Source organism: Ranitomeya variabilis, chromosome 4 (genome assembly GCF_051348905.1).
Source record: "Ranitomeya variabilis isolate aRanVar5 chromosome 4, aRanVar5.hap1, whole genome shotgun sequence".
Lineage (NCBI taxonomy): Eukaryota > Metazoa > Chordata > Amphibia > Anura > Dendrobatidae > Ranitomeya > Ranitomeya variabilis.
This window is the reverse complement of record NC_135235.1, coordinates 688,371,889-688,386,289: the sequence shown is the minus strand read 5'-3', so window position 1 is coordinate 688,386,289 and position 14,401 is coordinate 688,371,889. Positions and strand designations below refer to the sequence as shown.

General features: G+C 46.6%; 1 protein-coding gene across 3 annotated transcripts in view; it reads right to left on the bottom strand.

Moving 5' to 3' along the window:
- The window catches only part of LOC143767692 (oocyte zinc finger protein XlCOF8.4-like), a 220,744-nt gene that overhangs the window by 188,021 nt on the left and 18,322 nt on the right, over nt 1-14,401 (bottom strand). For 2 of the 3 annotated variants that reach the window (XM_077256179.1, XM_077256177.1), the window contains exons 2-6: nt 11,901-12,050; nt 11,592-11,771; nt 11,385-11,508; nt 11,204-11,301; nt 10,915-11,005 (exon numbers count right to left, since the gene is read on the bottom strand). In XM_077256179.1, coding sequence (XP_077112294.1) covers nt 10,915-11,005; nt 11,204-11,301; nt 11,385-11,508; nt 11,592-11,771; nt 11,901-11,978 — 571 coding nt within the window. In that variant the 5' untranslated portion in view covers nt 11,979-12,050. Of the gene's footprint in view, nt 1-5,651; nt 5,724-10,914; nt 11,006-11,203; nt 11,302-11,384; nt 11,509-11,591; nt 11,772-11,900; nt 12,051-14,401 lie in introns of all 3 variants that reach the window. The other variant, XM_077256178.1, reaches the window with a different exon arrangement.

Sequence of the window (14,401 nt, the reverse complement as noted above, 5' to 3'; positions counted from 1 at the left end):
TGAGAGACCGAATTGAAGGGCTGTATACTGGTAATGCCTGACACATCCTTGGACATACAGAGCCACAATCAGTATTTTCTGATCGGTCTCGATGAATTGGGATGCAGTAATAGGCATCCTTTAAGTCGATGACTGCCATGAAACAATCCTGGAACAACAGCTTTATAGCTGGGCTCACTGACTCCATCTTGAAGGAATAATTCACAATCCATCAGTTGAGCTCCCTCAGGTTGATGATAGTTCTTAGAGAACCATCCGGCTTCTCTATGAAAAAGAAGGGGGAATAAAATCCCCTTCCTAATTCTTCCACCAGGACTTTGCGCAGAACTCGTTTTTGTAACAGTCCCAACATGTCATGGAGTTACCGCGACAGAGCAGTACCAAAAGACCGCATCGTCTGAAGGCTCCTGCTTCGCCGCTGAGAAGAAGTACTTCTCCGAAGTATTAAAGGTGTTTGTTTTCTTTCAGAAAGACAGGGGTTAATAGGCCATGTGGAAATCCCTGCTTTCAGCTGTGATCATTTAGCCACTTCTCTCTCCTATAAAAGCTAGGCCTTCTGGCCAGATCCTTGTCTGAGATAGCACTTGCTAGATAGACCTGGAGTAGTGAGGAGCTGGTGTCTGGAGAGCTGGAGGCGTTTATTGTGCGACAGTCGTTTGGTTTGTACACTTGGAAATTCCTCATCCTTACCTGCCTTATTTTCGTCCCCCGTCCTTCACACCCTGGTGAATACCTCTGCTATTTGTAAGTATATTTTGTGTAAGTGGAGTTTTCTTTTACCCTTGTCTTGGTTCCCCTGTTTGTCGGGTTGGTGTACTGCGGTACACGGTAGCGCCTCTCTTCCCCGGGTGGGGAAGGGGACAGACAGAGGGCTGCAGTTAGGAGACAGGGCAAGGGCGGAGGCCCCATCATCCTCGCCATCTGAGGTATCCCGGGGAACAGGGCGAGTTAGGGCGCCCCCTGGTGCTAGGGTAAGGAAAGGTGCCCCTGGTGCCAGTTTACTCGCCAGTCCAGTCGTGAAACAACATCTCCATCTCCAAGACAAGCTGTTCTCCTGGTGATTTCCTGACAGCTTTTAATATAAAAGTCTGGCGAGGTGGATGGACAAAGTCTATCTTCAGACATCCTTGAAGACACTCAAGATCCAGCGACTGGGGGAGATGTTCACCCAAGCAGGGATAAAGAGGGAAAGCCTCCCCCCTACCTCTGACCTGACATCATTGGGGGGGCTTTTTTGAAGATGTAGAGGGCCCTCTGAACATACACTGCTCAAAAAAACAAAGGGAACATTAAAATCCCACATCCTAGATATCACTGAATGAAATTTTCCAGTTGTAAATCTTTATTCATTACATAGTGGAATGTGTTGAGAACAATAAAATCTAAAAATGATCAACGAAAAACACAACTAACATCCCACGGAGGTCTGGAGTTGGAATGATGCTCAAAATCAAAGTGGAAAATGAAGTTACAGGCTGATCCAACTTCCGTGGAAATGCCTCAAGACAAGGAAATGATGCTCAGTAGCGTGTGTGACCTCCACGTGCCTGTATGACCTCCCTACAACGCCTGGGCATGCTCCTGATGAGGCGGCGGATGGTCTCCTGAGGGATATCCTCCCAGACCTACACTAAAGCATTCATCAACTCCTGGACAGTCTGTGGTGCAATATGACAGTGGATGGTGCGAGACATGATGTCCCAAATGTGTTCAATCGGATTCAGGTCTGGGGAACAGGCAGGCCAGTCCATAGCTTCAATGTCTTCATCTTGCAGGAACTGCTGACACACTCCAGCCACATGAGGTCTGGCATTGTCCTGCATTAGGAGGAACCCAGGGCCAACCGCACCAGCATATGGTCTACCAAGGGGTCTGAGGATCTCATCTCGTTACCTAATTGCAGTCAGGCTACCTCTGGAGAGCACATGGAAGGCTGTGCCGCCCTCCAAAGAAATGCCACCCCACACCATTACTGACCCAATGCCAAACCGGTCATGCTGAAGGATGTTGCAGGCAGCAGATCGCTCTCCACGGTGTCTCCAGACTGTCACATGTGCTCAGTGTGAACCTGCTTTAATCTGTGAAGAGCACAGGGTGCTAGTGGCGAAGTTGCCAATCCTTGTGTCCTGTGGCAAATGCCAAGTGTCCTGCACGGGGTTGGGCTGTCAGCACAACCCCCATCTGTGGACGTCGGGCACTCAGACCATCCTCATGGAGTCAGTTTCTAACCGTTTGTGCAGACACATGCACATTTGTGGCCTGCTGGAGGTCATTTTGCAGGGCTCTGGTAGTGCTCCTCCTGTTCCTCCTTGCACAAAGGCTGAGGTAGCGGTCCTGCTGCTAGGTTGTTGCCCTCCTACGGCCCCCTCCACATCTCCTGGTGTACTGGCCTGTCTCCTAGTAGCGACGCCAGCCTCTGGACACTACGCTGACAGACCCAGCAAACCTTCTTGCCACAGCTCTCATTGATGTGCCATCCTGGCTAAGCTGCACTACCTGAGCTACTTGTGTGGGTTGTAGAGTCCGTCTCATGCTACCACGAGTGTGAAAGCATAACCAACATTCAAAAGTGACCAAAACATCAGCCAGAAAGCATTGGTACTGAGATGTGGTCAGTAGTCCCCACCTGCAGAACCACTCCTTTATTGACTGTGTCTTGATAATTGCCAATAATTTCCATCTGTTGTGTATTCCATTTGCACAACAGCATGTGAAATTGATTGTCAATCAGTGTTGCTTCCTAAATGGACAGTTTGATTTAACAGAAGTTTGATTTACTTGGAGTTATATTCTGTTGTTTAAGTGTTCCCTTTTTTTTTTGAGCAGTGTATATTCAGACCCCTCCCTATCGTTGAAGTCCCACCTCTTTCTTTTTCCTGGAGGATGTCCCCTATCAAACCTCCTCCTCCGAAAAGAAGGCTTCCACAGACAAACGTGGAAACCCCTTTTTCTTGTCACCTGCTTTCTCCAAGATGTCTTCTAGCTTTTGCCTGAAGAGAAACTGGCCGTCACTTGGGATGAAGCAGAGTCTATTTTTTGAAGGCAGGTCTCCCGGACACCCCTTCAACCATAAGGCCTGTCTAGCCACGTTGGATATGCTCACCGACCTAGCCACTAACCTCACTGAGTCTGATGAGTAGTCTGCTAGAAAGGTCGCTGCTCCCTGCAATAGAGTCATATTGGACAAGATCTCATCTCTTGGAACCTTACTCCTAAGTTGTTCCTCCATCTGTTGCAGCCAGACCATCAGGGAGCGGGCAGTACAAGTCACAGATATTGCCACCTTCTGATTCCCCTGCGGCTGCCTCCCAGGTGTGCCTCAGGAACCCATCAGCTTTCTAATCTAACGGGTCTCTAAGTGTGCTGGAATCCTCAAAAGGCAGGGATGACTTTTTAGAGGATTTCGCTACTGCCCTGTCGATTTTAGGGCTTTTATTTCAACCCTCCGAGTCTTTGTCCTCAAAGGGGTATCTCCTTTTAGAAGATGAGGGCTGTTATGATCTGGTGGCCTAGGAAGCGCATAAGACGTACCCTGGAGAAGGTGGTATCTGTACTGACCGCAGACCCTGAACTTAACACCGCAACTAGAAGTAGCCGTGGGATGTACCTACCAATCCTAGACACCTCGACACAGCCGGAGGACTAATTAACCCTATAGATAGAAAAGGGAAAACTATCTTGCCTCAGAGAAAATCCCCAAAGGATAGACAGCCCCCCGCAAATATTGACTGTGAGAGGAGAGGAAAAAAACATACACAGACTGAAAACAGGATTTAGCAAAGGAGGCCAATCTAGCTAGATAGGAAAGATAGGACAGAGTACTATGCGGTCAGTATTAAAATACTAGAAAATATCCACCACAGAAAATACAAAAACTCCACATCTAACTAAAGACATGGAGGGTATATCTGCCTCTCCAGAGATTCCAACTTGGCTGCATAAATCCTTACACAGATTAAGCTGGACAAGAAAAAACATGAAATGCACTGAACAATAAGGCCCACAACATGTGGTTGCAAAAACAAGCAGAACTTATCTTTGTTGAAATGAACAGCAAGCAGGAGAGACCAGGAAGGGATGTGAATCCTCCAGAAACAATGGACAACTGGCACTGACTAAAGGGTGAAACCAGACTAAATAGCCCAGTCCGAAGTGGAAACACCTGATGCCTGCTGTGAAGGACAGACAGCAGCGCTACCACTTATAACCACCGGAGGGAGCCCAAGAGCAGAATTCACAACAGAGGGCAGGCTAACAGATCTCTCCGGCTTTTCCCATTCTTTATCTATGAGCGCCTTTATCCTGGAATTACCCAGAAAGGTGCACTTCCTCTTTTCCTCCAAGCCATAAACATAAGATCCTCTAGGGATTTAGGTGCTCTTTCCTCCTTAAGGCCCATTGTCGACATGACTGCCCTAACCAGTCTGTGTACTCGGCCGGAAAGCAAGGATAGACCACCTACATCACTGTCCGAGGAGAAGGAGGACGAGGATTCAATATGATTTTCCCCACCAGATTGCGAGGCCTCCGATTCTGTGACAAACTCGAGCTCTCGTTTCCCTTTTTTAACACTGTCTTCAGGGAATCTTGCATTTCCACCCTGATTATGGCCCTTTGATTTTTGCATGCAGTCAGAGCAGAGATCTTTCTGCCAATGAACTGCCAGCGGGGTTTTTACAAAGGGTACACACCTTATTCTTCCTTTTGGCACTAGCCTTCCTAGTCCCTAGTGATTTAAGCAGAAAATGGCCCCTATTAAGGTGACATTCTCGTAGATCACTCACCACCCGCTGTCAAATCAAGGGTACCGGATTCGGAGGCTGATCAGGGGTACGTACAACATCCCTCCTGGATACCAAGGAGTCCCGGGATCTCTGGCCGGAATGTCTGCCACTCCTGCAGCTGTTCCTTTTAGAGAGCGCCCGAACTGGTGACCAGGCACAGATTCTGGTGATTTCTGCTGCTGCGGTAAAGGCTGCTGCTGCTGCTCTCCACTTCGATCCTCCATGATGGGGAGCTTCGGACATAAGCGCTTCTTCTGTGGTCATCCCTCCTTAAAAGAGGGATCCACGGCGCTTCCCGCCTCCTCCTTTGCCCAAACGATGCCCCTCCACCTACCCCGCGTCAAGTATCCAAGGTTTTTCGCCCTGGGCGCCGCCATCTTAGCCCCAGCGCACGCTCACCGACGTCACGCGGGCACGCCTATTCCCAGGGAGCCTTGTGTACGACGTCAGAAGTGCGCCCCCTGAAACTGGGCTCACTACGGAGTTGCAGTCAGAAGGCAGAGGAAGGAGAGTGGCGCATGTACGTCGAGGCCCACTGGAAATGCAAATGGCGCCTCCAACACCCAACGGCCAGCATACAGGCGCTCTTGCCTGTACTTCGAGTGCTGGGATGAGTATGAGAAAAAATTAATTCTTCATCCCGCCCGGGTCTCAGCTCGAAGGTTCCCGTCAGGACAGGAAACCCAACTGAAGCAGTGGAGAGGTATTGCCCTTTTATTTCAGTGGGATTCCGGTCCAGACTGGGTGGATCCCTCTTTCAGGCGTGCTGTCATGGGTATAGGGAAAAAGGATTTCACAAAGAAATTTCAACATTTCCAAATGGAGGATAATGTTGTGGTCTAGTGGCAAAAGCAATAAGTTACTTACCGGTAACGGCGTTTTTCGGAGGCCCATGACAGCACCAAGAGAGAAGGGATCCGCCCTTCAGGAACAGGAAACCTACAGATACAAAAAGGGCGGCACTTCTCCCACGTATCAGTTGTATTTCAGAGCCTGAGAGGACTACCGTGATTAATGGCACACATATATAAACATTATATACAAATATCTTATTTCAACTATATCCTATGTGAAAGAACTTTTTTTTTTTTTTTAAGGAAGTGCAGCCCCCATGTGAAAAGGGAGGAAACTAAGGGTGCTGTCATGGGCCTCCGAAAACCGCCGATACCGGTAAGTAACTTAATGCTTTATTTGGATTCCCATGACTGCACCATGAGAGATTTACAGAGATATAAGCTACCTTAGGGAGGAACTATAGCCTTCAGCACCCTTAACCCGAAGGGGGGATCTGAGGAGAACCCCAAGTCCAACCGATAGTGTTTGAAAAAGGTGGAAGGGGATGATCATGTGGCCACCAACATATCTGGTCGATTAACACTCTCGATCTTTCTGCCCAGGATGAAGCCATGGCCCGGGTGGAATGCGCCCTCAGATTCTGCATGGCCGGACCCCCACCTGTTGTATAAGCTAGAGAGATAGCCTCCCTAGTCCATTTTGCTTGCGTGCATTTTGATACTGTAAGCCTTTTCCTAGGACCTTGGAAGGATAAAAATAATGCATTATCCTTCTTCCAAGTATTAGTAGCTGAGATGTATTCTAGAAGGCATCTTTTAACGTCTAATGTATGGAATTTTTCCTCCTAAGGGTTAGAAGGGTTAGGAAGAAAGGATGGCAAGACTATTTCCTTCGACCTGTGGAAGTGGGATGCTACTTTTGGCAAGTAGGCTGGGTCCTGCTTCAGGACTACCCTGTCCTGTAAGAATTCTGTATAAGGGGGAAGTCTGGAAAGTGCCTGGATATCTCCTACTCTACGAGCAGATGTTATTGCTACCAGGAAAGCCGTTTTAAGGGATAGCATCTTTATTGAGGCTGACTGTAGGGGTTCAAACGGGGCCTCTGTCATAGCTGAAAGGACTAGGTTGAGATCCCATGGTATGCTTTTATTTTCATGTATGGGTCTAGCTCTACCAGCTGCCTTAATAAACCTAGAAACCCAATAGTTATTGGCAATATTACAAGAGAACAGGGTCATCCAGGGCTGAGACCTGCACCTTCAGTGTACTGGTGGAAAGACTCAACTCCAAACCCTTCTGCAGAAATTCTAGGATCTGTCGTATTGGATCCCCCTCTTTGATGTTAAAATCTGAAGAGGCCAGGAACTGTTTCCAGGTTCTAGAATAGATTTTTGTTGTAATTTGATTTCTACTCTTCAGAAGGGTATCAACTCAATTTGGGGAGAAGCCTCTATCTTTCAACAATGAGCTCTCAAACTCCATGCCATTAAATGAAGTCCCATCACTTGTGGACAGTTGATCGGCCCCTGGCAGAGCAGGTCCGGAAGGTCTGGAAGCACCTAGGGATCGCATAACAACATAGTTCTGAGCCACGTGAACCAGGTCCTCCTGGGCCAAAATGGGGTAATAAGTATGACTCTTGCCCGATCTTCCCTGATTTTCCTCACTACAAGAGGTAACAGGGTCAATGGTGGGAATGCGTAGGCCAAGGAAAAAAACGATTTTATCAAGAAGGCGTCCACTACCAGAGGATTCTCCCTGGGATTTAGGGAACAGAATTTTCTCACTTTCTGTTTACTCTGGTGGCAAATAGGTCCACCTCTGGTTGACCCCATTTGTGGACAATCTGATCGAAGATGTCCATGTTCAGAGACCACTCTCCTTGCCTTAGAGCAGTGTTTCCCAAACTCCAGTCCTCAAGGACCCTACAGGTCATGTTTTCAGGATTTCTTTAGTATTGCGCAAGTAGTGGAAGTATCATCAAGGCATCAGGAATTGTCTCACCTGTGCAACACTATGGAAATCCTGAAAACATGACCCGTGGGGTCCGTGAAGACTGGAGTTTGGGAAATACTGCCTTAGAGTATTGCGGCTTAGAAAGTGTGCTTTTAGGTTTTTCTTCCCTCTGATATGAAATGCTGTTAAAGATTGAAAATGTCTTTCTGCTGCTTGAAAAAGGCGATTTGCAACTTGCATCAGGGCCTCGGAACGTGTTCCACCTTAGTGATTTACATAGACCACTGCCACCTGGTTGTCCGAAAGGATCTTGACATGGTGACCCTGTAGATAGTAGTAGTTTTTTAACAGATAATTCAATTGCCATCAACTCCTTCTGGTTTGATGAGGCTGTTACCCGGTAGTCCCACTGTCCCTGAACCACAATGTCACCCATATGGGCCCCCGACCGTGAGAGGCTAGCATCCGTTGTTATTACACGAGTTATGTGAGTTACCCAGGGAACTCCTGAAGATAAGTTGTCTTTGCTTAGCCACCACCTAAGAGATGTAAGGGTTAAAGGACTCAATGATATCTGACCCTGCAGGGACCCTTCCAAGGTTCTATCGTTAACTAGAACATCTCTCTATAAAGGTCTAGTGTGAAACTGAGCCAACCTGACAGCTGGGATACACAATGTCAGGGACCCTAACAGGGACATAGCCTGTCTGAGGGTTATGGAGGGTCTATCGATTGCCTTTAACATTCCACCCACACCCAGACTCATAGTAAAACAGGTGGTCAGGAACAATGTCCCCACCCCTGTGCGTATAACTCCCAATAGGAACTATATAAGAGGAGGACAACGGGAGTATATATAGAAAAGTAACAATTTTATTGAAAAACACAATTAAAAACACACACATTTAAAAGACACCAAATGAATGTACCAGGAATCCATATTATATCCCATTTTAACAACCAACCATTGGAATGTACAAAGAGAAGATGTGCGGTAACTCCATGTAATCCTACCAAGTGGACCCAGTTCCCAATGACCACCCTATATCCGCAGTAATACATATAAGCCTGTGCAACTATGAAGTTAGAAAAGGTGCCAATACAAGAACCTGATCCACAATGGAGACTAACATGGAGAGTGCCCGGAGGAGCAGCAAGAGTAACAAGCCATGCGGCGTTAGAAAATCCAGTGTCCTGCGCAGTACCTCCTTTCACTCTTCAGATGGAAAAAGAGAATTTCAAATTAGGGAGTACATCTCTTGCAGTAGCGAGAATGTGGTGTACTATGCCACGTGTGGCTGCCCACTAATATATGTGGGTTTGACGTCCAGGGAACTGAGAGTGAGAGTGAGGGAACATGTGCGGGGCATTGGCGCAGCAAAGACGGTGGAGGATCTGTCTGAGTTAACCACCATTCCCAGGCACTTTAGAGAAGTCCATAATTGTGACCCACGGAGTTTTAAGGTGCGTGGGATTGATGTGATACATATGGGGATAAGGGGTGGCAATGTCAAAAAAATGCTGGCTCAACGGGAGTTGAAATGGATTGTCACCCTGAATACAGTTAAACCATATGGTTTAAATGAAGCTCTAAATTTTGCCCCATTCCTGTAAGGTCTGAGTGATTTATAAGCCTATGGAAATTTATTGTTGTGGTTTTTCCCTCCTTTCTGTTGTTTTCTCTTCTCTTTTTTTAATGTTGTATTTTTCTTATTTGTTTTGTATTTAGTGATTTTATTATATTACATCTAAATATCCTGGTTGAAGAGGGACGCATCCTAATCTATCATGCTAATGATGACATCACACTTCGCTGCAACTGCGGAATTGGAATATTGCTTAAATTGCATTTTGTATGTTATAATGGGCATTGTACAGACTGTATAGTTGCGGTGTTGAATAATAGAATATAAAATTATAAGTTTGTGGTAGGGTGCAAATTATAGGCTGCAGTGCGCGTGTGCTCACTTGCCTCCCCCCCTTCACCTCCAAAGTCCGGCCGCGGTGCATCTGTGAGTGGCTGTTTGGTTGCTGGGGTTACCTGGCTGCCATTCACTGTTTTTCAGACGTGGGCCGGCCCGCGGGGCTGCGGGGCGGAGAGCGGTGGACACATGCGCCGATACAAGCAGTGGTGTAAATACCCGGTCACATGACTGTCATGTGACGCAGGTCCTACAGGATATAAGGTTAGGTGTTTTGAGGAAATGACACTTCCCCTTGAGAAAGCCGCTAGGATAGCAGCGAAACGTGCGTCGGGGGTGACGCTCAGTCCAGGGATCCTCATGTGGGTAAGATTGTGCTTGTGCTCTGGGAGGTGGATTTTCTAACGCCGCATGGCTTGTTACTCTTGCTGCTCCTCCGGGCACTCTCCATGTTAGTCTCCATTGTGGATCAGGTTCTTGTATTGGCACCTTTTCTAACTTCATAGTTGCACAGGCTTATATGTATTACTGCGGATATAGGGTGGTCATTGGGAACTGGGTCCACTTGGTAGGATTACATGGAGTTACCGCACATCTTCTCTTTGTACATTCCAATGGTTGGTTGTTAAAATGGGATATAATATGGATTCCTGGTACATTCATTTGGTGTCTTTTAAATGTGTGTGTTTTTAATTGTGTTTTTCAATAAAATTGTTACTTTTCTATATATACTCCCGTTGTCCTGCTCTTATACGATTGCCTTTAACGCCTGTTGTTGCCAAACTCCGGTGGGCGCCGCCATCTTGGAATCACTGCGCATGTGCAGCAACCCGGTGACCCGGAAGCACCCGCCGACCCCGCCTCTGACATCACCATGGCCCAGCAACACTTCCAGCCTGCGTTCAGAGCGGCACGGGACGCCAGGCTGGCCAGCAGTGCTCCGGACAGCACCCACCATCATGCCCCCGGCTCCACGCAACCCTGTTGAAGCGCACCCCCGCCGGAACAGAAACTCCTGGGACATACTCACATAGCGCTGGCCTCCATGGAGACGGAAATTCTCTGGACTCTGCTCCCTGCTGTCAACGCCATCGCCGTGCAACCCAACCAGGACCATAGTGACATCTCCAGGAACCCCGCACCGGCCGAGGTAGGAGACCCCATCGCTACCTGATTCGGCCGGCTGGCCTGGGATCCATAGGATTCTTCTTCTGTAGGATCCAGTCCCTACAGGAACAGGAAACCAACTGATACATGGGAGAGGTGACGCCCTTTTAGTATCTGTAGGTTTCCTGTTCCTGAAGGGCGGATCCCCTCTCTCGTGGTGCTGTCATGGGAATCCGAATAAATGGTGATCATACGATTGTGATACGGCTGTACTACACCACTGATAAAGCAGCCACAGCTGGGGACTGAGAAGAATCTGTGACTCCTCTGAATTTAATGGTTACTACTCACCTGGGTAGTCATATGTAGGAATCTCCTCTTTACACCACTCATCACCCCTCACATATGTCTCTGTAGTATTAATATGGGTCAGATCTTCACCCTGAAACAAATATTGTAAAAGTCACAGACAGACGGAGAAGTCACATCTATGATCAGCTCTAATCCTGCCATCTCCACCGTTCACATTACACAAGTATAAATCATATAATACTGGTGGATAAAATAAGACTGAGCACAAGACCTTCACAGCCGTCTACACATCACAGGAGAGATCTCCTGACACCTTCTCTCCATCTACCTGATGATCCCGAGGAACATTGGGATCTTCTTGTTTACAGTCCTGTGGAAGAAAAGGACGGGGACATCTCTCTGGTGTTGTCCTCTTACTGGATAGATCTGGAGGAAACACATACAGGGACTGAATTCATTCTTTACATACAGATAATTATAGGCCGTGTGTATTTAGTCCTGTCTATTACCTGGTGATATGAGGGGCTGAGGAACCTCCATCATGACGTCCTTGTACAGATCTCTGTGTCCTTCTAAATACTCCCACTCCTCCATGGAAAGATAGACAGCAACATCCTGACACCTTATAGGAACCTGACACATATAATGATACCGTCATCCCCCGGATCCTTTCATAGTGTTATTGTATAATGTCCCAGCATTCCCAGCAGTGTCACCTCTCCAGTCAGCAGCTCAATCATCTTGTAGGTGAGTTCTAGGATCTTCTGGTCATTGATGTCCTTATGCATCAGTAGGTGAGGTGGAGGCCCCTTGATTGGGCTCAGGGGTCTTCCCCATCCCTCAGACACAGGGTCCTGACAGCGCTCACTAGGGGTCTTCTTCACTACTGTGTAATCCTGGTTATGGAGAGACACATTAATAAATCTCACTACAGACATTTCCAGAGTCCTCACCTCTCCAGTTCTGTCCATCTGTTATTCCCATAGAAAAGAATGATGTAATGTGACGTCATCAGAATCTCTCACCTCTCCAGTAAGCCGGAAGAGGATCTCTAGGGTGAGGTGTAATATCCTCTCCGCCATCTTGTCTCTGTCCATATTCATCTGTGATGGGTAAATCAGGAAAATTCTCTTCTATAGAAGATCTTCACTGAGAGGATCCGATACTGTAGAGACCTGAAGGAGAAGATGAGCCAATGTAACCCCATAAAAATCCTGTGTAATAATACAATTACTGGAGATAATAAGGGAAACATATGAGGAGATTTATTATTTTACAGTATTTAGTTTTCTTCTTTCCATCTACTAATAAAACCTATATATTTAGGCCACAGACAAGAAGCAGTTTCTTCCTCGGAGTCGGCAGCTGAATACGTTTCTCATAGACTCATCTTCCATAACGCTAATTCTCGTCTCATTTACCGACACTGAAATCGGCATTAGCAATACTGCAGGAGATATTCATTACACGTGACAGGAGAAATAACTACTTCATGATGAGGATGACATCTTCATCTTCTACTACGGCTCTAGAAACATATTTGTCCAGAGTCCATCACTGACTCCATCATCACCAGCCGTCTATATGAAGGTTTCCCGTCTTCCCCGCACAGTAATCTATTATATTTTATATTAGATCTCATGTCTGATTCCCACACAGAAGTTTGAGGCTTTTATAATAGATTTTTTGTAAGAACAAGACAGGAGTTAATCGATGTGAAATTCTCCATGTACAGTGTTTTTTTATTGAGGTTTGTTAGAATTTTCCAGTAGACTTCCAATCCTTATGTTACATGAAAAACACCAAAAACAAATATTTGAATGTAACAAAATAAAACTGGGGATGGTGGTACTGTGAGAACATTATACCGTCTAGAGGCCAAGAAAGAGGCCCCATACTATGAGTGTAATACATGCTTCCTTGGTTCCCATCTGTCATGCCCTCAGTCGCAGGTCCGGTCTCCGCTGTGCAGGGAGATTGGCGCCTATCACGCAGTCCCCTGGTGCTGCTCACCTGTCCGTGGCCCCAGACAATCGATTCCTATTTTCTCTGTTAGGAACCTGCATCCCCTTGGCAGGTCTCCTGGATATGCTCTTAGGAGGCACGCTCCACTACCTGCACATACTTAACCCCTTAATCCCATATGACGTGATCGCGTTGTACCGAGCGTCTCCTCCCTGCAGGCCTTGGATCCAAAATGGCCGCGGGGTTCCTGCAGAGAGGTGGCTTGCAAGCGCCTGCTCAGAGCAGGTGTCGGCAAGCCTTCCTGCAGTACCTGTCAGATCGCTGATCTGACACAGTGCATTGCAAAGTATCAGATCAGCGATCCGACACTATACTGTGATGTACCCCCGGGGCAATGTTATAAAGTAAAAAAACTAAAATATTTACATGTGTAAAAAAATAAAATCCTGAATAAATAAATAACTATATATATATATATATATATATATATATATATATACATACACACAGTACATACCAAAAGTTTGGACACACCTTCTCATTTAAAGATTTTTCTGTATTTTCATGACTATGAAAATTGTACATTCACACTGAAGGCATCAAAACTATGAATTAACACATGTGGAATTATATACTTAACAAAAAAAGTGAAACAACTGAAATGATGTATTATATTCTAGGTTCTTCAAAGTAGCCACCTTTTGCTTTGATGACTGCTTTTCACACGCTTGGCATTCTCTTGTGAGCTTCAAGAGGTAGTCACCAGGAATGGTTTTCACTTCACAGGTTTGCCCTGTTAGGTTTAATAAGAGGGATTTCTTGCCTTATAAATGGGGTTGGGACCATCAATTGTGCTGTGCAGAAGTCTGGTGGATACACAGCTGATAGTCCTACTGAATAGACTGTTAGAATTTGTATTATGGCAAGAAAAAAGCAGGTAAGTAAAGAAAAACGAGTGGCCATCATTACTTTAAGAAATGAAGGTCAGTCAGTCTGAAAAATTGGGAAAACTTTGAAAGTGTCCCCAAGTGCAGTGGCAAAAACCATCAAGCGCTACAAAGAAACTGGCTCACATGCGGACCGCCCCAGGAAAGGAAGACCAAGAGTCACCTCTGCTTCTGAGGATAAGCTTATCCGAGTCATCAGCCTCAGAAATCGCAGGTTAACAGCAGCTCAGATTACAGACCAGGTCAATGCCACACAGAGTTCTAGCAGCAGACACATCTCTTCAACAACTGTTAAGAGACTTTGTGCAGCAGGCCTTCATGGTAAAATAGCTGCTAGGAAACCACTGCTAAGGACAGGCAACAAGCAGAAGAGACTTGTTTGGGCTAAAGAACACAAAGAATGGACATTAGACCAGTGGAAATCTGTGCTTTGGTCGGATGAGTCCAAATTTGAGATCTTTGGTTCCAACCACCGTGTCTTTGTGCGGCGCAGAAAAGGTGAACGGATGGACTCTACATGCCTGGTTCCCACCGTGAAGCATGGAGGAGGAGGTGTGATGGTGTGGTGTGGGGGTGCTTTGCTGGTGACACTGTTGGGGATTTATTCAAAATTA